Raw genomic sequence first — 26,828 nt, 5'->3', positions numbered from 1 at the left:
GCTCTTTATGTTAATCGTTATGTTTTATGAATTGGTGTGAACCAATGCTGTGTGTAAAAAAAATGAAATTATATTTAAACGTATTTAAAAGCTGAAAATGATATAGCCAACATACGTTTCACATTTTTTTCTGAAAGTGGACAGCAGTGTTTTACTGTATCATTAGCTACATAAAAGTAAGTGTCATTTTAACGTCAGTGTAAACCAGGGGGTTTTGGGTTTCAGTATTAGATTATTTAACAACAGAAGTTAAAGGATTAGTCCACTTTTAAATTAAAATTTCCTGATAATTCAAAAAGCTTACGCTGTATGTCCTACGCCTTCCCTATTCTACTTACGGAAAAAAAAAAAAAAAAACTGGCGCCGCGTTCATTCCGTAAGTTGAATAGGGAAGGTGTAGGACATTCAGCGTAAGCTTTTTGAAGAATACGGAAGTGCGGTTTTGGCGGAAGCACTTGAAGGCGATTATTTGTTTATATAAAGCACATACATTTAAATTTCTTTTAGAAAATGACCGATCGTTTCTCTACATAAGACCCTTATTCCTCATCTGGTATCGTTTAAAGCCCTTTGAAGCTCCACTGAAACTGTCATTTTTATCTTCAACCATTTGGAGACCACTGAAGTCCACTATATGGAGAAAAATCCTGGAATGTTTTCCTCAAAAACCTTAATTTCTTTTCGACTGAAGAAAGAAATACATAAATATCTTGGATGACATGGGGGTGAGTAAATTATTATGAAATTTTAATTGGAAAGTGAACTAATCCTTTAAATAATCAAATGAAAAATAAAACGCTGCTTAGTCTTCACTATATGAATTAAATATATGCTGATTCTTATTAAAGCTACAAAAGTTATTCTGTCAAGAGCAGTGAGTGACTTTCTCTTTGTCTATTGTGTTTGATTAACATTACGAACACAGACGGAAGCAGGTTTATTAGGCTGCTGTCACTTTAAGAGCTGCACGGATCCAATATACTGTTACACACGCACTTTCTTTCTCAACTGTTTACTTCACTTAAGCCATAACCATCTGTGTTTACATGAATACTCACCAAGACGGGAATTTTGACATATTTTTGTGTGTATTTGGCCACATAATCTGCAAAAAAAAAATGAAATCAGGATCACGAGTTGTCCGAGAGGCGGCTTCCTGTGCGTGCAAGTACGCCCTACTTCGCTTATTGTGCCTAAAACATTAAGCATGTCACATGTGTGTAACAGTCATGTGTTCAGTCTATTCTCTGCTGTCTGCGTCGACCTAAAACTTAGACTTTTCATAATCTTTTAGAGTATTAAAATCAAGCAGTTATCGCAAGCCATTGCGATATGCATATCACAATATGTACATTTGTGATATTTCAATAATTTCTATATATCATGCAGCCCTATGTATTCTATTCAAAACAGCCATAGATTTCATCCTCCTCCTCACTGAGTTCTGATTGGTGGGATACACTATAGTCATGTGTGTGTCGTGTTTCCATATCCTCTCCAAATTCACAAAGTAACTTGTTCAGCAAGACAACATGTTTCTTGTCTCTTGCTTTACAAAACTGTTTCCGCTCATTTAAAGACAAACCAGAATTTAAAAAAATTCAACTGAATTAAAAAAGATTTAAAACAAAAAACATGTACAAAAAGACAACTGCGCAGCCTGCAGCAGTCCAATTACTGGTGGTGCTGCAGATTTGCGGCGGTCAGGCGGGCAGTTGTTGGGTCTTCTGCTGATTCAGGGGGTGTGAGAGCGTGTCGGCGCTGCTGCAGAGGAGAGGAAGGGGAACTCAGTGGGCAGCGCTGGACTCTTGCACGCAGATGTGTGATTATGCCGGACTAAAACCCTGCCAAGACCTGCTGCGCGAGGTCCTGACCTTTACGGAATCAGTGGTCCTGCATGTCAGAACTAATGGAGGTTTTAGGGAGTCCCAACAGAGGCCAAGGGGAGAGGAAGAGAGTCTCTTTATCTCACCAAACTTCTGTTACTACCGCTCTTCTATATTAAAATTTGTGCAGAAAGGGGAGTGGTGTAACATTGTCAGTCTAACCAATCAGAAGCGAGTTACAGGGTGAAATCACTAAACAAAAACCACAGGCTCAAGGCTCATTTCAAAGCTAGAATTTAATATAATGCACACAAATATTTTTATACCTTTTGCAAAATTTAACAAATTACACTTGCATGTGTACAAAGAAAATAGTACAAAAACAAAATAGTCCCAAACAATGTGAAATCTTTTGTAACATTATTGAGCATCTTTACTGTCATTTTTGATGCATCCTTGATAAAAAAAAAGTATGAACATTTTTCAAAAAAAAAAAAAAAAAAAAAAAAACTTTAAGAGTAATGTGCTTTTATGTCTCTGTATATTGTCATAAATTATTTTCTACCAGTGTTATTTTAGTATCATTTAGATACTATTATAGTTTTTATTAATATTTTCAATTAGTTTTCATTTTTATATTTTCTGTTTTCATTTTAATTTTAGTTATTTTAGTAATTTGTGTTTTTTGTCATTTTTACAAGTTTTTCTTTTTTAAAATGTCCATAGAGTTTTTATTCATTTGTATTTCAGTTTTAGTTTTAACTATTTTAATACATCAAGTTAAACTAAATGAAAATGAGAAATGAATTTTATATATATATATATATATATGTATGAACTATATATAGAGTTATACACACACATAAGTGTGTGTGTGTTATTTTTTATAAAGTTTTTTAATACTTTTTTTTATTTCAGTTAACATTTATTTAAAGCAACAACATTTTTTATGGATTTAGTTCTAGTTTTGGTTTCAGTTGACTATAATAACCCTGTTTGCACACATGCAACTAAGCTGCAAATGCCTCGCCAATATAAATTGGTTGTCATGCAAATAAAGAACATGACCTGAAACAGAGCAGAAGTGAGAACAGATATGGAGGGAAATCTAGAACAAGAGGGTGAGCGATAGAGCTGGATTAATTCAATTCAATTTCAATTCACATTTATTTGTATAGCGCTTTTCACGATACATATCGTTTCAAAGCAGCTTTACAGAGAATGCATATCAACATTACAATTTGGAGACTGCAGTTAGCTAATAATGTAATAATTTAGGCGATTAACATACAATCACTGTTAGCAATTTACATCATAACTGATTACATCAGTTCTCTCCTCCTGATATGGAGCTACATCCTCATCCTGCTCAGTAAACAGATGTTGAGGAGACAAAGGTCTTAAAAGGGCTTAAACGTGGACTGGAACAGGTGGTGGGCCGGTGTGGATGCCCTGCAGAGAGGAATCACACCCTCTTAAAAGGCTAGTCAGCTGGGACTTCCTGTGTTTTGTCCCACTGTGTATCATATTAAATCAACAGTTATCATGAAAGCTACTTTTTCATCCATCGTCCTGGTCACATCTGTCTTTCACTCACTATTCCCATGAGTCACAGCTGTCTGGCGACCGTACCACTTTGTGCCAGGCCAGACTTTGCTTCCTGTGACATCGTCATTGGGAGACAGGGCTGGTCTGTCTGTGCCACCATGCGCCTGTCTAGATACCTTCCTCTGTCCCAGTCATCATCTTTTTAAGACTGTGACATACTGTCTGTACCACTGCGTGCACGGCTAGAATGATCCGAATCATGTCCCATATACGACAGCCGCTCTCTAGATGTTCATTCATCTGTACCGCACTACAAAATTACTACAAATTAATACTTTCCACAAGTAGGGTACAAAGTATGCATTTAAACTCTTCAAAGGAAACTTTTAATAAAATACAAAAATAAATAAAAAAACAAGATTGCAATGTAATATTAAATTGAGACTTCACTCAGTAAGGGCTAGTTTGTGACCAAATGTTGGACTGTAGGAAGGGATAATTTTGCAGTTATTGATAAACTTGTATTTCCTATTTCAAATATTTGTTACATCATTTTTTTCTCACTATAACTTCTGGAACAGGGTTGAAAATTAAAATTAAAATAAAATAATAAATAAATGAAATAATAAAATAAAAATAAAATAATGTAAATTTATGTAATAGAAAAAAAAGAAAAAAAAAAGAACAAGATCATTTAATTGTATTCGAAATAATATAATTTATGGTGTTTTTTTTAATAAAACACAAATAATTTAGTTTAAAAATACTTTTTAATGTGTCTATTTAAAATAAGGGATGATTTTAATGCAGCAACAGTACTGTGGACACAGCTAAATGTTCTGTTTTTGTTCATTAAAATATGGTAATAATTAAAAATATTTAATATAAATTTTAACAGATAATGTCAAAATTACTATTATTACTATTTTTTTTTTTCAAAATTGTTTCATCATTTTTCCTCTTACTATAACTTTTAGAACAGAGTTAAAAAATAAAATTAAAATAAATGAAATGAAATAAATAATGTATAAATAAAATAATAAAATTAGAATAAAATTATGTAAATTTATGCAAAAATTTACAAAAAACAAACAAACAAACAAACAAAAAACACTAAGGTTCAAAATATGGCGTTTTTAAATCAAACAACAACAATAATAATAAAAAAAAAAACATTTTAAAATACTTTTTAATGTGTCATTTTTTTAATGCAGCAACAGGACTGCATGTAAATGTGGACAGCTAAATGTTGTTTTTGTTCATTAAAATATGGTAATAATTAAAAACTTCTTTCTACAATAAATGTAATATAATTTTTAACAGATAATGTCAAAATGATCATATTCTATGTAATTTCAATTGATGGATATATTCATGAAGGTGAAGATCACTAGTAGAACAGGCCAAATTGGTTTTATGTCTTGTTAGAAATGTTAGAAACTCTTAGAAAACTGAACATTTTTTTCTGTGTAAATCATACAATACATCAATAGGGTCAACCAGCTCAATCAATAACACCAACAGCTGCATTTATCTAACAGTCTCTTAATAAAATCTTAAAGTCTTCTAGCTCACAGTGAGAGAATCACCCTCATGAGGGCAGACACAAGCAACAGGTTGCGGTTCATAAGGACAGAGCACCACCTAGAGGCAAAGTGGTATCATGACCAATGAAAACCCAGTTCCATTATCATTGCCTCCTTGACAATACCAATTACAGCAAAACAATAGCAGCAAGATTTGTTCTTCCTGATGAAAATAACAGTGCTTGAATGACAACAATAGAATAGTGTGTTAAAGGGATAGTTCACCCAAAAATGAAAATTCTGTCATCATTTACTCATCCTCAAGTTGTTCCATCCAAACCTGTATGAGTTTCTTTCTTCCGCCAAACACAAAACAAGATACTTTGAAGAATCCATAGTATTTTTCCATTTTCCACTTCCATAGTATTTGTTCCCTACATGGAAGTCAATGGCTACGGTCAACTGTTTGATTACCAACATGCTTCAAAATATCTTCTTTTGTGTTCAGCAGAAGAAAGAAACTATAATATAATATAAATTTATATTTATTTTTGACAAACCGTTTTGTATCATATAAAGATAAAATAATTAATTCATAATAGTTCTTTTTGACAAATAGCCAATAAACAAGTTCTTACTACAGCACAAAAAGTGTGAGTCTCCTTTATAAAACCTGCCCTTCTGGCATCACCAAGTTTAGGTTTGTTTGCAAGCGCAGTGAAGTCACTGAGGGGCCAGTCGTATCTTCCAGGCTGCCCTGTCACATCGCGTCGCGTCTCACAGCCCTGAATCTGACCCATCCTCTGTCTCCCTCTCGCTCTGTTTTCTGTCGCGTTGTTCGGTTTGTGTGTTTCAAAACAAGAAAGCACCGGGCTCTTTATGTTGTAAACTGCACAGCGGATATTGACTGATTTAATCAATGTTCTCTGTATGTTTGTGTTCGGGTAAACAGTCAATAATTCGGACTCCTCACATGGTATGGTAATATGACCCAATGACCCACCCATGACCTCCTATCAGTCAGCCTCTTTACGTCATGTTTAATCCTAATATACTCTCATTACTGTAATGCGGTGTTCTGAGTATGTGTTCTTTTGTGATCCTGGGGGCAAAATTTCAAAACACATCACCAGAAGAAAAGCAAAACCTGACCTGATGTCGTGGGGACATCCTCACAAAAAATATGTTCATAAAAGCACCAAATAATATCCTAATTTATGATTAAAATGCCCAGTGGTGTATTTTAAGAGTAGAGTGTAGCTTATATTAAGAACCATAGATTTAAACAGGAAGCAAAAGAAGGACTATATGTGCGATTCTACCGGTGTGAATGAAAAAAAAAGTGATGGTTTCAAGAGAGGCAATTGCAACATTAAATTAGTTCAGTGTGAAGAGTGATGACACTTACTCTGCACATGCTCAGTAGCGTTCTCTCTCTCTCTCTCTGCCTGAGAAAAAAAAAAAAAAAAAAGCATTTTACTTTGTGAGACACTTAAAATATTTTTTTTGAATGTCAAGCATAATGTTCTGATACATTTTATTTAAAAACTACTCACTAATATTAAAAAGTGAATATTAAATTCAGTCTCCCATGCTATGCTGTTGATCCTACAAGGTTTTAATGAGGCTCCGCTGTAAATCATCCTAAAATAAATGACTTAGTAATCCATGCTATAAAGATCATGCCAATAAAGAATAAACAATTATTTTCAATTATTCTTACTCTAAATACTTTATATACTAGTCATGGGAACTTTAAAATACACTATGCAATTTATTATTTAAAATAATATGAAATATTATTATAAACCTTTATATTATTGGACATTATTGTGCATATTGGGCATCCAATATAGTCCGTCTGAGCAAAATAAATAAATAATAATCATATATATAATCAAATAAAATTTAACAACAATAAAAAAAAAACGTTTTGTCGATGTCAAGCAGCTTATGAATATTGGACATCCACTATAGTAAATTTTTCTCAATGGCCTGCTGAGTTCTATAGACTAGCTCTGATATCATACAAAAAGCTTGTTAAATAGAGATGATTTTGTTCACGGAGACATATGAGATCATCTAGGATTCTATCATCTATGATTTGATCTAGAAAAGGTGTGTATTAAGAAACAGTTTCCATAATCCTGAAGCTCATCTCACTGTAACACTGAGCAAGATAATATAGAATAGATCATAGATGTGCAGGCAGCCTATCGATTCTCCTTTATACTTAGCTTGCATAGCAAGACCAAAATAATTTAATACATTCATTTTAGGGCTGCACAAAGATTAATCTTGTGCACAATAAAAGTCTGTGTTTACGTAAAATATGTGTGTGTTCTGTGTATAATAATTATGTATATATAAATACACATACATACATGTATATATTTAAGAAATTATACATATATAAATATAACATTTTTCTTACACACATACATGGATATATTTAAGAAAAATGTTATATTTATATATAATATAAATTATATATAAATGTATAATTTCTTAAACATATACATGTATGCGTGTGTATTTATATATACATAATTATTATACACAGAACACACACATTTTATGTAAACAGACTTTTATTTTGCACACGATTAATCGTTGCGCAGCCCTAAAAAGTCCCTTTAAGGCAAGTCATTTCACTCTGCGGCCATCTTTGAAATGCCTCTTAGGCAGCTATTTCAGTTATGCCAGTGCAGCTCCTATCTCTTTGGCTACATTCAGATTGCAGGTAAATGTGGCACAAATCCGATTTTTTTTTAGGGCCCGAGCACCGATGGTGTGAGGACCCTGTTGTAATTGCTCCATCAATTACTCTTCTTCTCCGAAATGAATCGCATTTTTGAGGGCCTAAACATGCTTGAAAACTCATGAAACTTTGCACACACATCAGAAGTGGTGAAAATTTACGTCCGATATGGGTTTCAGAATTAGGTGTGGCAAAATGGCTCGATAACGACACCTACAAAATTTTAAATGTCCTTCGCGCTGTTTCACGTACAAATATGACATTCGGTAGACACATGCAACAGCCCAATACCTACAAAAAAAAAGTCCCTGGGAGCAAAAGGAAGGAAGTGAGATATTTTGAATTTTGAAAGTGCTAAAGTATGCGTTTAACGCCACAAAACAGGAAGCTGTTGTAACTCAGGCATACAATGTCCAATCTGCCCCAAACTTCACGTTTGAGAAGCGTCCTGCCCTGAACACATCTACATGACAATATTCAGTTATAGTAATAGTGCCACCCACTGGCAACAGGAAGTGACGTGTTTAACACTGTGATGCACTACTAGCAACATACTAAAATATGCAAATGAGTGATAAACATGCTAGAAACATTCTAAAACATGCTAGCAACACTTAACATCATGAAACAGGAAGTTGTTGTAACTCAAGCATACAATGTTCAATCTGCCTCAAATGTTTGATAAGTGCCCTGGCCTGAAGACATCTGCATTGCAAAATTTAGTTATTTAGTCATATTGCCACCAGTTTGCCACTTCCATATATGGTCCTAAATCTGAGACAGGTCAGATGTTTTGCAATGCAACCTCAGTCTGAATAGTCAAATCGAAATTCATGAAACTTTTAATGAAACTATCAACATTCCTCACAATTCTGCACTCATGGGAGTCGCTTTAAAGATTTTACATACCTGGAAACCACCTGTTTGAAGCTAGAAAAAAAGTGCCTCCATCCATCATAAACATACTTCACATGGCTCTGGGGGGTTAATAAAGACCTTCTGAAGCGAAGCGATGCGTTTGTGTAAAAAAAAAAAAAATTATAACTAGAACTAAAATAACTAGCTTCCACCAGACCGTTTTCCGTATTTAACTTACGAAAAAGGCTTTGTAAGTTGTTTCAAAAGTTGAAAACAGAAGGTGTAGGACGTAGCGTAAACGTTTTGAACTGCGAGAGGCATTACACTTTCTTCCTAAGTTGAATACTATGAAACTATCAATAGCTTTCAAGATACCAGACAAATATATTCTTTACTGGTTATGTAAAGCATGGCATTGATATAGACAATAATTATTATCGCTCTTTGCATTGCAACTAAATTCTGTGAATCAGTAAAAAAACTAAACAAACAATCAATTCTACACTGTCAAATTCAACCATTGCAGGACATAAGTGCAAAATTATGATACAAAAAGCCAAGATTTCCAGGAAACACACATCCTGACCTTAAATGCTGCTCATACTTTCACAAGGGACAAGCATGATGAATGTTGCTTTATCAAATCTTTTCTAAATAGCCATTGTTGACTCAGTTAACCATAAAGGGCAAAGCAGAATGGACTTTTGTATCATTTTACGTAACAAAATAGGAAGAATTAAAAGCAGAGCGGCACCTTAGTTTCAGTTCTTCCTACCAAGTACACTGTCATACAGAAAGCGACAGACACAGAAGCAGAGAAGGATTTAGAAGCTCAGACGCTAACAAGAAGTTTGAGAAAAGATGTGGAATCTTGGATCTGATGAAATAATTTCAGGTTGGATACATTTTTTTTCTCCTTTTGAAATGTTCATTCTGAACTCTAAAAATTGTCTTTTATTCTACTGGATAAGCTGGGTAATTAACTATGTTAATAGTAACAGATAAAAGTCAGTCATTAGTCCAGTGAACCTGCCACAGCAATATAGGAAATTAAATTACAATGGTCATACAAAAACATTTGACCACAGATTTTCATTAATGACTAATTTTACAGATATCCGTAATAATAACATTGCATGTATAGCAAAAAACTTCAATAAAGAAACCATTAATATGGCTGGCTTTCACTAATACTATAAATATAGATGAAATGCATGAACAATCTGAAAAGTTCAGCTGTTGTCCTCTTAGATTCTGAAGAGGAGAACACCCTGTCTTCAGAAGATGAAAGAGACATTGAGGTAATTTCTGCTTAAGTAAATTTGGCTTTGTTCAGAATGCATAAGATAACACTACTTATACAGCACAGTATACACTATATGTGTCTTTTTTAAAAATAGTATGTAAAACATGCAACATATTTTAACAGCAGTACGCTAGATTAAAGGGTTAGTTCACCCAAAAATGAAAATTTTTTACTCACGCTCATGCCGTTCCAGACCCGTGAGCCATCGGATTTAAACAAAAATATCTTAATTTGTGTTCCGAAGATCAACGAAGGTCTTACAGGTGTAAAACGGCATGAGGGTGAGTAAATAATGACAGAATTTTTGGGTGAACTAACCCTTTAATGTCACATGATTTTTTTATGCATATTGCAAAGCAGAGCAGAGTGCATTATGGGATACAGTATTCTACAGCGTGCTCTACTGTAAAAATGTAGCAGGTCATCTGCTATTCCAGAAGATTTGAAAACAGCATACAATATCCGTACCTCATAGAAACAGTAAGAGCAATATGGAGGCGAATAAAATCAGGCCCCATTGTTGCAACTACAAATCAATGCCTAAATAACAAGAAATAATATCCCAAATATGAGAAATAAATTTGCAATTGTGAGAGTAAAAATACAATATGAAGCACATAATCATGCATTATTTGTCCTCTTATGCTAGTGTGCCATTTCAAACATAGCCAATAAATCTCTGCAAACAGAGTCTTTGCTTGACTGCTGCACCCATATTTCAGTAATGGATTTTTATGCAATTTTTTTAAATGACTGTCATTGTATAATCTGCTATACAGTGTGAGATTCTGGAGAAAGAGCGAGATGAGGCGAATAAAAAGCTGTCAAGGATGGAGGAGGGTGAGATATCTATGGGAGTCTTTTAGTATTGCAATATCCTCATATCAACTCATCTACCGTGGAAAAAAAAAAACATTTATGGCCAAACCTTGGCATAACTCAATGCAATATAAATTACTTGAAGTGTCACTAATTTGAATTAAATAACTTTCAGCCTCTTCTCAACTGCTCAAGGAGCTGGATGTTTTAGAGATGCAGTTTCAGATTGAGCGGTCCTGCAGGGAGACTGCAGAGGCCTTCGCACTGAAGGTAGGTACACTTCCCTTTTCCCATAAGTCTAACAGCTTGTATTTGTTCTGTTGATTATTTTCACATCCCCCATAGTGGTTACAAGCTCTATTATGTTTTTCAAACTGAGTCATTTATCCAACACTCTTAAGAATGAAAGTTCTTTATTGGCATCTGTAGTTCCAAGAGGAAGAATCTTTCCATTCCAAAAAAGGTTCTTTATAGTGGAAAATGGTTCTTTAGATTTTTAGAATGTTCTTCACACTAAGAAAAAATTGTTCTTTTAAGAACCGTTCACTGAAAAGTTCTTTGGGGAACCAAAAATAGTTCTTCTATGGCATTGTGGTGAAAACACTCTTTTGGAACTTTTATTTTTAAGAGTGCAACTGAGTTTAACTCAAGGATGGATTATGGACCTGGCCAATGGTGCCATAGACTCATTCAACTTCAAATATTATACAGTATATATGTATTTGATTGATAAAGAAAATGGTGAAACAAACCTCATATTGAGGCTTAACACTGTAAAAAAGTCACCATGCCACCCTTTCTCAATCTTTGGGACTTTTGAACCCACAGGTGACAAAAGATTTCAAGACATTAAAGAGGCAAAGCCAAGCTATACTTCCCCTGATTCAAGAAATGCCAGAAAACTTCTCCATCCTGAACCTTGACGCCGAGGCTGATCCCAGCTCTGAGCCGGTCCCTGAGGAAGACGGCGGTGAAGATCCGCTTCTCATGAGTCAGAACCAAATTAGAGGTGGGACCCGTAACCTCATTTCTAAATAACACAAGCCTTGAAAGCGGTTAAAAATATACATTCCCATAATAAGGCTGTCCAAGAATAGATAAAGTGAGGATTTTGGCACATTTTTTTTCTCTCTCTCCAATCTGTTTGTAATTACAGAACTGCAGTCTTCTGTAGACCGGTTACTTGGGGAGAAATTTCAACTCAGTGAGCAGGTGGAGCTTCTTAAGAAAGAGAAGGAAGATTTGAAGGAAAAGGTATAATGGCCTAGAGTCTGAAAATGGGACCATAATCACATGAAAGCCCAGATAAAATATAGACGTCCTGATTTTGCCAAAATTCCTGTCTGAAAATTTTCTGCTAACCATATCCCTACCTTTAAACCTGACCCTACCCATAAATTATCCCTAAAATCAGAGGGAAATGATAGGTGAATAACACTGATGTAGAAACACCTAACCCTGGTTGTAAGCCTAAACTTGATAAACTTTAAACTTGTCTCTCAAATCTGATTGGTTGATTGGAATGTTGATCCAGGATCAACATTTTTTTCCTTCAAAAAATTACCCTGTTAAAAAGTTTAGATTACATATGCCTGATTCTTAATACTGTGTGTCATTAACTGGTTAATCAATGACTTATTTTGTTAAAATGATTAACATTTTGCAGATTCTGCAAGGTGTATGTAGGTGTTTGCAGATTCTGCAATTGTATGTTCATATAAAGCTACATGTACAAGTCAGAGCATTCTGACAAAATTATGAACAATTTGCCTCAAAAGACAATGTTAACAATGTTTTTTCCCTTCAATTTTACAGATCGTTATGGGGCTCATCTGTGCTCTACTTTCATTATATGTGGGCTTAAATCCTAAAACTTCAAATTTCATTAAACTTCAAACTCTTTTTCTATTCTTAAGTTGGTGTTGGAGGTTGGAGAGAAAGAGGCCCTTCTGAGGAAGTTCAGTAAGCAGAGCAGGACTGTGAATAAAATGAAGAGAGGTGAGTCAGCCGAATATATTTTACCACTGATGATCACGTATAGAACAACAGATTCACTGTAGTTTCTCTGTCCCCAGTGTCCCAGCTGGTTACAGAAGAGTTTACAGAAATTTCTCAGAAGCTTGAAATGGAGCAAGGACTCAGGCAGCATGCTGAAGTCTTTGCACACCAGGTACTCTTTGAATTGGAGAAATCAGAAATAATCTAATTTGACAGTGGGGTCAGGATGACTGAAGTTAGATAGCACAACACAGACACCCGAAAACTATGGCAGCTGCCTCATTGCCCAGTGATTCACACATACTGCTTTTAATTTAACATTTGGCTGGATCCAAAATCACAAACTTCCCTACTATATAGTAGGCGAAAAACAGTATGTGACAAAAGAAGCATGTCTGAATTCACAGTACTCATAAAAGAGTAGGCAAAAAGTACCCGGATGATCTACTACTTCTGGTGAGCTTCTAAAGTGTGCATACGATGAACACTTTACTATCCCATGAGGCCACGGGAGAGGATTTGTGAATGGCAGTGAAGTAATAACTGATGCTGATAGGTCACACAAACATGGCGAATATCATACATACTACACGCACTCATACTATAGAACATACTTTTTCAGCAGCCATGAAGCAATTACTTATTCAAAATAAGTACCTACTCAAGTGAGTATGCTATTTCGGACACAGTCTTTCTTTTCATTTAGAGGCCGTGTTGTCAAAATGCCAGCAAATGAGCGACAGCAATTCGCTGACTTGAGTAGCTGTAACATTGTCAGGAAAAGTTCTGTATAGCTGTGAACAAAGCGTCAAATGAATCAGTTTGAGCAGTTTGAACAAGTTTAGGATGCTCTGCCATTTCATTCTTTCAACCAACCGCCAAATGTGTGCGCAGGATCATGGGATATCATATACGAAGCGGATGTTATGCAAACATTACATTGCGACACATCTCGATGCCTTCCTACTCCTTTCTGCGAATATGAAGGGTGCTTCTCAATCAGAAGGCTGTGTCGTAAGGCTGCATATCTCAGCTTCCACGTCATCAAGCTCAGTCAAAGGACATCTCAATTTAAAGGGTTAGTTCACCCAAAAATGAAATTTCTGTCATTAATTACTCACCCTCATGTCATTCCAAACCCGTAAGACCATCGTTCATCTTCGGAACACAAATTAAGGCATTTTGATGAAAGAGCTCTCTGACTTTTCAATAGACAGCAATTTAATTACCACTTTCAAGGTCCAGAAAAATACTAAAAACATTAGAAAATAGTCAACATGAATACAGTGGTTCAACCTTGATTTTATGAAGCAACGAGAATACTTTTTGTGCGCAAAGACAAAACAAAAATAACGAATTTATTCAACAATCTCTTCCCTGTCAGTCTCTTAAGGTGATGATACACATGGCAACTTTTTGAGCAATGTTGCCGTCAACAGGCAACCTGGTGCGACACAGGGCAACGGACAGTTGGCAGCAACCAATCAGAGAGAAGCAAATCTATTGCCAACCCAATAAATAGTTTATTTTAAACACTTGTTTATTTAAAATATTTTCTTCATTTTTATTAAATATAACTGCCTTTCCAATCTGATTTGTGATAGGAAAAGGGAGAAGAGCAAGTTTGGCAAAAGGCGGATTCGAACTCGCGTCGATCGCGTCAAAAGCTACTTATTACATGCCATATGCCCTACAGCCTATACACCACTACAGACATTTAACAGAATGCATCTTTTTATTATTTAACTGAAAACATTTGATGGCTAAATTACAGCCAACGCACATTAAATTGGACACCTGTTAATATGTTAAGCATTAAATGACTGAGGTAACCTGTTTTCGGTTGACACATGACAACTCACCAGCGTAAAAAGATACAAGTTCACTCTCCTTTTCTTCGCTCCACTGCCGCTGAGAGGCCGCCACCTTGTTTGATTTTTTTTCTGAAATCTCCAAGCCGGTCACGTGATTGGCTAATAGCATTCTGATTGGAGGATCTCAAAAAATTGCCCACAACCGATCTAAAGTATCCAGATATAAATTTGTTGCTCATTCTCAATGGGAAAGTGCCCAACATTGCTCAAAAAGTCGCCCCGTGTATCATCACCTTTACGCAGTTGACTCAGTAAGCACAGTGCAGGCTTCCGTGTTTACGTACGAGTCTGTGTTCAGACGTACACAAGGAAGCCTGCATTGGGCTTACTGCGTCAACTGCATAAGAGACTGACAGGGAATAGTTTGTCGAATAAAGTTGTTATTTTTGTTTTGTTGTAAATAAATCAATACTAAACTGCGAATAATGTATTATGTATCCATGCGCACTTACTAAACCGTCAGTCTCATTCTAGCGTTTAATGCTGAAGAGAACTAGCCTATACAAGTCTCCAAAGAACTGGACTAGGAAGGACACAGCGTTGCGTTTGAGAAACACTCGACGTGTTCACTTGTTTACACGTCTGTGGTGTGCAAATAGCGCTGCGAATACATTCACGAAGCAGAGCCTATTTTTGCCGCGGTGAAGACAGTGAACCCAGCAGATAACTAATTGAAAATGCACTTTAAACACAATATTTTGCAATATAGGGTTTTATGAAGCAAGCAACAAACAATAATGGCGCGAACTACTCACCTGTTATTTGAAACAAGACATCAATGCCACACGCAGGGACAGGCACAAAACAGCACTTTCTAGTCGGTAAATCTGACTGAATTCAGTTGACTTGAGTGTTTTATAGATATGCTTTGGGTTCAGTTCCGCGTAAATTAATCATGAATTTGACCGTTATTAAATCGCAAAAAACGAACCGGAAATCAAATTATCTTCTGTTTGCTGCAGAAACGCTTGACGCCATCTTGTAGAAATGACTCTGTGTGAAACAGGCCGTTCAAAAGAGCGCGCAACCAACAGGAAACGGTGCATTTTTGAAATTATAATAAATAATACTTTTTGTTTGGTTGCGTGAAAACAATAATGGCATGATAGTATAAGGGTTACCAGCATTTAAAAATAACAATTTAAAGCTGCGGTCACATTCGAGAAATTTCGAAGAGATTTTGCAAGGAAGAAGGTCCACACAGAAGTCATTTTCAAACCTGTTGGTGAATGAGACGATTTCGCGTGAACATGAGCGAAATCTGCATTGGGAACCATTTCTCTCTCAACCAAAACTTATGATCGCACGGATTCCTAGGGAAGGGGGTTATGTGCAACAAACTTCCTTATTCTGTAAAACGGGTTGCATCGCTTCCGGTTCAGGTCTTTTGTATGCGCTTCATTAAATATAAAGCTGTTTTAGCTACTTAAGATGACTTCAAAGGTGCAAACAAATATGAGCATAACCAACGTCCATCGCATGCAGATTGATATCTAAAAGTTTTTTATTCTTATTAACTTTTGGATATTAAAATTGAATAAAATGGCATCAACAAAAACTAGGTTAGCTGATTACTTTAAAAGTCAATATCGCCATCCATACTGCTGTGAACACTTTCTCCGACAAGCCAAAGTGACAAGACCTATTATCCTGTTTGTTTGTTCGTGACATTCGACATAAAGCTTATGACTGGATTGATTCTGCAACGAATTTCACACCTAACTTCGAAGCTGTTAACAAGGACTTTATTCAAGATTTTAAAGGCAAAGTTTATTCATATAGGCTACTACATTTCATAGGCTGCACAAAAGTAATATAAAGTGATTTACATAAAAGGACTTCAAAATAATCACAAAATAGCTAATCATAACAGATATGTAAGAAATAAAGTAGAAAATAAAATAGATTTCAAATGTATAAAAAAACATAAATATGAATGGCGATAGTCTACAAAGCAAGAGGCAAAGCAGATACTGACAAGGTATGTTAATTTAATGTAATCTAATCACAATTATCGAGTGTCTGTTCTCAAGACAGGACATAAAAACACACTTCTCGCTCAGAGGCCTAAGAGCCCTGGCAGACAACATGGCAATATCTGAATCAATAGACAGTAGATGGAAGGAAGTGCAGTATCTTCCGATTTAGTCGAGTGTGTACAAGGGCCATGGGAGTTTTGGGCTGGATCGGGTCAATTCACACTTACGACTATGGACCTGCATTAATGAAACAAACACGAAACAAAGAAAAGAAAACACTGGATTGAGATAACACAGACAAGCACACACTCATTGACCATGCCAGTCTCGCTGGCTCTGTTAATACTAGTAGGTTTAGCGTTCATTCAGTCTAAATGAGCATCTCTGCATAAAAGTGGCATCTGTCTTTACATCCCTCGTCTCTTCCTGCGGTAATTAGCACCCATCGAGATGGCAGTTTGAAAATCGGCAGCTCTTTAAACCCCTGTCCTTGTTTGACACTTCCTATCTGCCATCTCTTTTGTCGGCTTTGTGTATATTGTTCTCCATTTGCAGACACAGACATAATGGGGGTCCCAACAGGGGGCCTTCACCTGTGAAAGGGACCCCCGACGGTTCGCGCACCACTCAAACTCAGTCTGAATGTGTGGCCACACACCACACAGCTTGAATGACATTCTTTATCACCACCCCTTCCATTTGTCTGTTTTCCCTCTGTTTTGAAAACACATTCATCTTTTTCTTGTGCAGTGTTTTTCTCTAGTCACAGAGGGTCTAATGACGGACTAATTCGAAAGGGAGAAAAAACTGGCCATCATTGCACAAAGAGCCTCGCCCGTTTACTCGTCAAGCACATGCGCTTTTCCTATAATTGTACCTCCACAGGGGTCGCGCCTGGTGGTTTAGGTCCGCGTTTCTTGCAAGCTGAACGAAAGGGCAGTAAATGGAGGTGAGAAGTGAGAGTCCAAACCGTCCAACGCATGACAAACTTTCACTTCCCTTTCCTGCTCGCCGCTTCTGCTTTTCAGCAAGCATGCTTCTTGTTATCTAAAATTTTACAGAGATAATGGATGGTTTGATTTTTGGTTTCCCAAACCATTTTTTTTTTTTTTTTTTTGCTGTGTGAATTGATTCAATTGATGTTTTGTTCTGTTGAATGAAAGTCTTTCAGATAATTCACTGCATGAATAATTTACAGGCCCACTAAGCTCAACAATTAAAAGAAAAAATAGGAAAGGTTGTCAAAATGAGCATTGAATGTTAGCATGTTTAAAAATTCGGAAAAAGTCTGAAGGTTATTTAAAGAGAGATTTAAAGTTTGGCGTGATGGATGGATGGATAGATAGATAGATAGATAGATAGAATGACAGACAGATAGTCATTTGTATTATTTGTTTAATATAATATTAGAGTTGCTGTATAGACATTGATCAATTGATCAGGTGATTGATCGAGTGATTGATCGACCTCTACAGATGCTGGTGAAACAGAGGGAAGCCCAGAGACAGATTCAGAACGCAGAGACTGAGAAACAGCTACAACAGGCTCTGAGTCAAGTGACTGACATCAGCAAAGCTCTGGAAGAGATACGACTCTGTTACCAAAACCAGGTGAGTGTGTCAGTGTATCTGCGCATGATAACGCTCCAGGTTTTGTGTCGGAAACGTGGAGTTATGATTATGATTATGATGATTATGTGGGTGGCAAACGTTTGACTCCAGCTCATGGTGTTACCCAATCCAGTTTCCCCTGCTTTTTACATCATGTGCAAATAAATAACAGCTGTGCATTAAAAAAAAATCATTATATATTTTTATTTAATATATAGTTGTCACAGACTGCAGCTGAGGATCTCAACACTCTGACAGATCTGACTGCAGTAAGAACAAAGCTGGAGATCAGCGAGAAAGAGAGGAGCGAGATTGAGTGTCAGCTGAGAGACTCACAGCAATCTGTTACTGCACTTCAGAAGGAAAGTAGGTCTTATTTGAAACGTTATCTACATTATAATGCTGAAAAAATACCTTCGATTTCATGAAAGGGTCCCCAAATGAAAAGACAAAAACTTATGAGATCTCAAATGTTTCACCAAGACAGCAGTGAATTGAAACGGAGGCAGTCCTCCTTTTGCTCTCTTGCTACTTAGATTTTTCACCTGAGTAAAGGCCCATGTGATCTCACATCTGTCTCCTCATAAGATTCAGAAGAGATCTCAACAATGTCTCAAACTCAAAGTCTGCAACCAAAGTTTCCATATTACCTCAAACACTTATCATCATGTTCTTACCAAATGATTCCACAATAATTTTATAGCACTATATTTACTTTGGTTTTTTATGAAATTTTAGGAGAAACATCTGAGACAATTTGAGAAATATAAATTGATGCTTACATTAAACATGTTTGAGACATCTATCATGTATCCAGAGCTTTGAAAGAGCCATTGCTGAGCAATTGAATTTTCCATCGCTGTAAACCCGAACACTGACATAAACCAAATTAGAGTTTATTTAGCTCAAATATTACCGAAAGTTCATTGTACTTAATAGAAAAAAGTTAAATGAACTCAGTAACTGATTTTATTAAGCTAAACTTAAACAGAATGAGTGCAGCAGAGTTTTAGTTCCCAGCATGCTTTGTGTCAGACTGCATAAGGAGAATAAATGTTGAAATTAGGTGTTCTTTTGTGTGTTTTTGCACAATATTAGGGTCATTGACAAATAAGTTTTTTAAAAGTGTAAAAAAATCATAATGGTGATGTAATTAATTTTGAAGTTTTATTAGGTGTTAACAATGAGATTATGTTTTTTTATATATAATCAATTAACACTGCTTTTGTCATTTTTTTTTACAAAATGGACAAAATTTGTCACCAAAAGTCATTCGGTTAAACCAAAATTTCGGTTTTACCGAATGACACTTCAGGTTATACTGAATGACGATTTTTTTAAACAATGCTAACAGACTGATATCTAGCTAGCAAAAGGACAATCAAACACTTTATATTTAGTACAAGTTTTTAAAATATTACAACATTTTCCATGATTTATAGCGGTTATACCGACCTGATGTTTCATGACATGCGTATGAGCAATGTGAAAACATGAATTTTTCAAATAGAGTTATTACTTTGCTTCACAACCACGTGGTCCTTTGCAGATGTCTGAAAGATGTCACATCCTGTCACATGATACTGACTGCATGACTTGATCCAAAATGGTCCCTTTATATCGGTTACTCCGAATGACATCAATGAAATTCATTTTTCCGGACATTCTTTCTCATAACAAAGCAATGACTTCTACGTATAATTTGAATACCATTTTGCACTATGTTGATATATGATGTTATAAAATCATGCCAGAATAAAAAATATATACATTTATTACATTTTAAGATATTTTAATCACAAATGAAATGGCTGTATTGGCCTTTGAATGTTAAACCAAATGACCTTTTGACACTTCAAAATACCTTTATATGTAGCAAAATATAATTAAAACCTTTTGGATGTCATATCTTTGTTTTTTATTATTATTAAGGCCTTTGGATAAAAAAATGACCCTGTCACGTCATTGACCCATTAATATAGGGACAGACAGATGTGTTAGTGTTTAAACTTCTGTTATGTTGGGATTTATAGGGGATTCTGTTATGTTGCAGTTTTTAATGTTAACTTTGTGGTGAACAGTAGAGATGATTAGGTCGAGGATGGAGTGCATAATTTAAAGACTGTTGCATACATGCAAATGTATAGTGTTCATTTCTTTTCTAATTATATTATTATGTAAGTTATAATAAAGTTAGAATAGCACATGCAAGTGTGCAATTGCTAGCTAGCAGCTAATTGTAAAAGATTTGAGTTAATGACATTTAAATCAATTGAATGAGTTAGCTTAGTTAACATTTCAGTTATATTGCAGTTAGCATGTTTGTGCAGTAAAAACAAATTTTTAAGTTCTACTAACTTAGTCTTGGAGTTTGTTAACTTCTGCCAACTTATTATGGTTTACAGTGTTCTATAGTTCTATATTTTGTTGAACAGACTGAATTTTATTATTATAAAATATTATTTTATTATAAAAAATGATATTTTAATCGGAATGTTTATTTTTACACTAGTCAAGGTGCTCCAGGATAAACTGAGAGAAATGGAGCAACTTCCTTCAATCCAATCTGACCAATCAAAAGAGGCAAATGAAAATCCAGCTGGTCCACCATCACTGCCGCCACCTCCTCCACCTCCTCCTCCTCCACCACCTCCACCTCCTCCTCCATCTTCAGCTGTCACCGAGTGAGTCTTCAATACTTATTTTTATGTTTGGAATATTTCAATATCAAATATTGAAATATTCCAAACATAAAAATACATTACAGCACAAACAACATAAATGCTTCAAAATATTATTAATGGCAAATCAATTGTATATTTAGCCCACTGAAGGCCTTGAGGAACAGAAAAAAGGGTGGAGACAGCACCACTCAAACTGCGAGTAAGACAATCATACCTTATGTTCGACTATGTGATTCCAGATAGAAAGATGCAAAATCATCATGGCAGACAGTAAGAAACAATAGAGTAATTTAGAAGTTGACGTTGAATCAAGGAAAGTAAACCCTGCTCTTCCATCCTCAATGAATACTGTGTTGATTTTCTCACAGAACCCGCAATTACGGAGGACATGAAGTCCAGAGCTGTGGATGAAATGATGGAAAGAATCAAGAAAGGCATTGTTCTTAAACCTATTCTCAAATCGCCACAGGTGGGTCTGTCACAGTTGAATTATAACATGTTTTGCTGAAATAAATTGTGCGGAGCAAGGCACCATCTGTATGACAATAATCAAACGAGTGAAGGAAATGAAACCGTATGAGAATGTGCACAACACATATACAGTAGGGCAATCATTTCAATTATATACTAAAACACACCTTCTTCTTTTTTTTAAGATAATAGGCATGCCTTAAATATTGTGCTTGATTGTGCCAGTGCCAATGAAGACGTTTAATTTTGATAGAAGTACAAACTGAAATATTTGACATTTGGTTTCTCTTCTCTATAGGCTGTAACAGAGGATGAAACTGCATGGAAGGTTAGTGATACCACACTATTTCAGATCGTTTTTTTCTGCAATTGCACATTATAATGGTCTTTCAGGTCATCCTGCAACGTACAGTGCCCTTGAGTGCTATTGAATTTTAAAGTATGAAGAAGTTTCCCATTTTCCCTCTCTGTGAAACTAGTTCATGCCTAACCACTTGCTACATTGCTTGTGAATTATATGTTCACAATGTAACTGTTCAGAAATGACAAAATATTACTAATCAAAAATATTTGTATAACAGGAGCAGAGGTCTGAGAACCGGAAATCAGCTGTGCTGGAATTACAGGGGATGCTGGTAAAATAATATCTTTTAAAATCTGAACTACTGTATGATTACAACAGCAACTTTTATTAGTCAGGCTATGGCTGTTTGCAAGGTCAAAAATGAAATATACTAGTGGCTATACATAGTTCATATACTTTCAAATAGGAAATAAAATCTGGGATTAAATTGACTATTGATTAAAAAGTGCACATACACACATTTGATGCATCAGTTAAAAATTCCATGGTTAGTACGATTTTTTTCATGTTTATTTTAAAGGATGTCTCATCAAGGCTGAATTTATTTGATCAAAAATACAGTAAAAAAATGTGAAATATTATTACAAATTAAAATGAATGTCTTCTATTTTAATATACTTTTAAATATAATTCATTTCTATGATGTCATAGCTGAATTTTCAGCATCATTACTCCAGTCTTCAGTGTCACATGATCCTTCAGAAATCATTCTAATATGCTGATTTGCTGCTCAAAAAAACATTTCTGATAATTATTATCAGTATTAAAAAAGAGTTGTGCTGCTCTTTTAATATTTTTGTGGAAACCGTGATGCATTTTTTCAGGATTGTTAGATGAATAGAAAGTTTAAAAGAACAAAATTTATTTGAAAAAAAAAAAAAAAAAAAAATCTCTTGAAACATTATAAATGTGTTTACTGTCACTTTTAATCAATTAATGCATCCTTGCAGAATATAAATAAAATATTTTTTTTCCTTAAAAAAATCTTACTGACCCCAACCTGTACTTGTAGCAAACATCATAAGCTAATAAACTATACTGTGATTTATTAAATATTGGTCTGCTTAATCATAGTACTGTTTGTATTCATTTTATAAAAGGGTTGTGTGTTGGTGATTTTACCACAATTAAGGGAATGTTTGGGACTCCTTAACCGCTGTAAAATCACTATCATCACCTCTCATGATGGCTTACTGTATTAACGTAACTTTATTGGCTGGTTCTCCTCAGGTTTCCATGAGGAGGCCTGGCCCTCGAAGGGTGGAAACGAAACGCTTTAGCCGTAATGTTGGGGAGGCGGAGCTTCAGATGGTGCTTCAGAGAAGGAGGCGGGCCATGGGGGACGAAAAAGGGACCCCACCTCCTCCAACTAAACCCAAAGGTACCATCTCTTCCTTTACTCCATCACAGACCTGAACAGCTTAATTTAAAGGGTTAGTTTACCCAAAAATGAAAATTAATTATTCATCTTCTGAACACAAATTAAGATAATTTTGGTGCTCACATGTACAGCGTCAGCCAGTACTGAGCCGGCGTTCGGATGTAAACACGGAAGCACTGAACTGTGTTTAGTACGTCAACAGCGTAGGAGACTGACAGGGGAGAGAAGAAATCGTTGAATGAAGTGGTTATTTTTGTTTTGTTTTTGCGCACAAAAAGTATTTTTGCCGCTTCATAACATCAAAGTTGAACCACTGTTCAACACGGACTATTTTAATGATGTCTTTAATACTTTTCTGGACCTCACAAGGTGCAATGACGATGCTGCCATGTATGGATCAGATACTCTCGGTTTTCATCAAAAATATCCTATTTTGTGTTTCGAAGATGAACGAAGGTCTTACGGGTGTGGAACGTGATGAGGGCGAGTACTTAATGACAGAAATTTCATTTTTGGGTGAACTAACCCTTTAAACTGCTAATTCATTTAAATATACTTGGTCAATCCTAAAGTTTACTATTGAAAAAATCAGCACACACAGATGAAAACAGTGAATTTTGAATTAATTTGCACATGATCTAATAATTGGATAAAATGTATAATGTGTACCTTCAATGCAACATAAGTCTCTTTGGATAAAAGCATTTGGCAAATGCATAAATGTAAATGTAAATATACAGGTGATTTTCAGTTAAAGGGATAGTTCCCCCCCAAATTTAAATTATCCCATGATTTACTCACACTCAAGCCATTCTAGGTGTATATGACTATCTTCTTTTAGATGAACACAATCGGAGTTATATTAAAATATATCCTGGATCTTCCAAGCTTGATAATGTTCGGGGGGGTGTGAGATTTTGAAAGCCAAAAAGCACATCCATCCATCATAAAAGTAATCCATACTAGAAGGTTAATAAAGGCCTTCTGAAGCGAAGTGATGGGTTTTTTTTTGAAGAAAAATATCCATATTTAAAACTTTATAAACTATAATAAATAGCTTCCAGCAGATGGCCGTATGCATCAATTTACATCAAAAGAGTGACCTCTGACGCGATGTAGGACGTAGTTTGCAGTTCAAACAAATAGGACTGGGCAACTATATTGAAATCCTCCAACATTTCTCTTTAAAAACTCTCATTTTATACTTCTAATTCATGACAGGTGTTTTGTTTTACTCTATCCTCTGTGCTTCCGCGTTCGTCAATACATCATGCGTTGGGTCAGAGGTTACTCTTTCGCCAGAAATCGATGTGTATGGCTGTCTATCGGAGGCTAGTCTAAAACTAAAAAATTAACTAGTCTTAATTTCTACATAAAGTGTTCATTAGTAGGCTAAACTCACAAATGGCAGAAATGTCTTTAAGTAAATAAGAAATAAAATATTAAGTCCACATGAAGTGAGGTTTATGCTTAAAACAAAATATATTCCAAACTTAAAATACACTCTCTGAGAACAAGTTAACAATGTTTTATGCAATTTTGCTTCTTAGGTTATCTTAGAATTTTCAGATATTTTTACTGTAAAAAGACACATTATTTTGGGATAAAAAGGATTTTTTTTAAATAGTTTATTAGTATCTTGAGTAAAAGTAAACTTTAAAAGGGTTTTTATATCAGAATCAGATTTACTGGTCAAATTGGTTGCACTTCGAAGCAATTATCCTTCACAGCAGTGCTTAAAAGCTGCCTCCTCATTTATTGATTGGTTATGAATGTTTGTGTGAGCTGCATTATAACACAGCCACTTAACTAAAACTTTAAGTCAATGTTTCCTTAGATCCACCTGCTGCCGTGCTGGTCTCGAGCTCTTCGCCCTGGGCGGGGGAGAGTGGAAGCGCCCCTGTCCTCCGCAGACTTCAGCAGAACCGCGAGAAGAGAGTCTCTCGCATAAAGGCTTCCGAGTCCATTATATGGGAAGAAAAGTGAGATTTGAGGGGTCTTTTAGTCTGACCTTCTGCACTTTTGAGAAACACGATGTTGAACTAAGTATGACTTCAACACCTATTTCCTTCTGCCATGTGCCTTTTGGAATAAATGTCACATAAATGCTGTATAAAACGTTAACCCTGTTAACTGTGGTATGAAAGCAGCCATGGAAAAACCAAGGACCCCTGCATTCAAAAATGAATTATGAAAGAAATAAAAGACATTCTGCACATACTCAGTCTGTCTTTTTTTTGCCCTCGGTCTGTGTTTGCTGTTGTGTTGGACATTTGTTCTTTTGAGGCATGAATTCTTCCATTCACTTGCTTGAATACTTGATTTGCTCAAGTATTTGGACCTTTAAACGATTCTTTCATTGTATTGAATCACAGATCAAACACTGACATTTTCAAAGCATTGAAACTCAGAATTACTTTAACATGGCATTGTTTTATATTCATAAAACCAGCATTGCACTCTGGTGTGATTGTGCGCCATTCTTGGTGAGTTTGTCGCTCAGGTTCAGCAATGTTAAAATAATACCAAAGAATCTCATTTGGATTAGAATCAAGGCTACAACTCAGTCATTAAAGAATATAATGTAGCCAACACTGAAAAAACAAGAAATACAATTTACTTCATTTTTCTTTTGCAAATTTTTTGCACTATTTTTTTAAAGTACATTTAAGTAAATAATGCGGTAGATTACATGTTGCTTCATATAAGACAACATATATACACAATAGGCTATAGGTATGGAGGTACCCAATTGAACACAGAGACCTCAATACTTGGTACACAATAATGGTAACAATCAGTGAATAGTTTTTGAGTATGAATGTGTCATTTTGAGTAAAAAAAAAATTTAACAGAAAATGTCACAAAACAGTAAGCTACTAAACCTAACAACAAAAGAAAGCAAAGATAAAACAGTGTAAATACTAAATACAACTGGAAAACTAATTATTCATACCCCAGTGCATGATGGGAACACCAGTATCAAAAAGATGAGTAGGTTTTATTACTTTTATAACTTTGATACTTACTCCCAACATCCTATCACAATTAAAGGCAAAAACACCAAAAAATAAATCTTTAATATGATGCTGGTTAAGCTCCATCCACACAAAGAATAGAATCAGTGTCTTTTAAGTCACTACATCAACATCTCTCATGGGGTTGGTGGAACGGATTCTAACAGCAGGACTGTTTGCCGTCAGATTCTGTTCCCCTCATGGATCTTACACAATGATGTTCTAATATTTATCAAACTGAGGATGGTTAGTTAATGCCAATAGCCTAGTGGGTAGCATGCTGACATATAGTACCCTTGTGCTTTGGGCAACCCGAGTTCAAGTCCTGGCTCATGGACTTTTTTCTGATCCCCCTCTCTCTCCCACTTTGCTTCCTGTCTACATACTGTCCTATCACAATAAAAGGCAAAAACATCAAAAAATAAATCTTTAAACTGATGCTGGTTAAGCTCCATCCACACCAAGAATAGAATCAGTGTTTTTTAATCCACTGCATAAACATCTCTCATTATGGGGGTGGGGGAACGGATTTTGACAGCTGGATTTTTGCCATCTGACTCTGTTCCCCCATGTTTCTTATACAATGAGATTCTAATATTTATCAAACTTATGCTGGTTAAACTCCATGCACACACAGAATAGAAAAAGCATCTTATAAGTCATTACATCAACATCTCTCATCACATTGGTGGGGGAATGGATTCCGACAGCTAGGTTTTTGCCATCCTATCTGTGTTCTTCATGTCATGTGGGGTATTTAATAATAATAGATTATATTTATAATGCAATGCTAATCGAGATAGCTT

General features: G+C 35.5%; 1 protein-coding gene and 1 long non-coding RNA gene across 3 annotated transcripts in view; one reads left to right on the top strand and one right to left on the bottom strand.

Annotated features, from left to right (window-relative positions):
* LOC127516744 (uncharacterized) overlaps positions 1-17,956 on the bottom strand; it is a 58,973-nt gene extending 41,017 nt beyond the window's left edge. For both annotated transcript variants that reach the window (XR_007931070.1, XR_007931069.1), the window contains exons 1-2: positions 15,272-17,956; positions 6,309-6,348 (exon numbers count right to left, since the gene is read on the bottom strand). This is a non-coding gene — a long non-coding RNA (uncharacterized LOC127516744). The remainder of the gene's footprint in view (positions 1-6,308; positions 6,349-15,271) is intronic.
* shtn2 (shootin 2) lies at positions 9,203-25,225 on the top strand. The gene is made up of 17 exons (XM_051901572.1): positions 9,203-9,414; positions 9,771-9,820; positions 10,605-10,665; positions 10,820-10,914; positions 11,473-11,653; positions 11,801-11,898; positions 12,561-12,642; positions 12,720-12,814; positions 17,971-18,105; positions 18,324-18,471; positions 20,618-20,789; positions 20,930-20,988; positions 21,158-21,258; positions 21,559-21,588; positions 21,842-21,895; positions 22,855-23,005; positions 24,843-25,225. The coding sequence occupies exons 1-17, from the start codon at positions 9,381-9,383 to the stop codon at positions 24,989-24,991; spliced, it is 1,695 nt and encodes a 564-aa protein (XP_051757532.1). The 5' UTR covers positions 9,203-9,380; the 3' UTR covers positions 24,992-25,225.
* The last annotated feature ends 1,603 nt before the right edge of the window (positions 25,226-26,828 follow it).

This window comes from Ctenopharyngodon idella, chromosome 7, assembly GCF_019924925.1.
Source record: "Ctenopharyngodon idella isolate HZGC_01 chromosome 7, HZGC01, whole genome shotgun sequence".
Taxonomy (NCBI): Eukaryota; Metazoa; Chordata; class Actinopteri; order Cypriniformes; family Xenocyprididae; genus Ctenopharyngodon; species Ctenopharyngodon idella.
Note: the sequence above shows the minus strand (reverse complement) of the source record. Positions and strands in the feature narration are given on the sequence as shown.

What these genes read in the sequence shown, in the direction of transcription:
- shtn2 (XM_051901572.1), top strand. Translation starts at nt 9,381, where the DNA reads ATGTGGAATCTTGGATCTGATGAAATAATTTCAG. An exon ending in GAGTCAGAACCAAATTAGAG is followed by an intron (nt 11,654 to 11,800) that starts GTGGGACCCGTA and finishes TTGTAATTACAG; the next exon opens with AACTGCAGTCTTCTGTAGAC. An exon ending in CCATCTTCAGCTGTCACCGA is followed by an intron (nt 20,790 to 20,929) that starts GTGAGTCTTCAA and finishes TTGTATATTTAG; the next exon opens with CCCACTGAAGGCCTTGAGGA.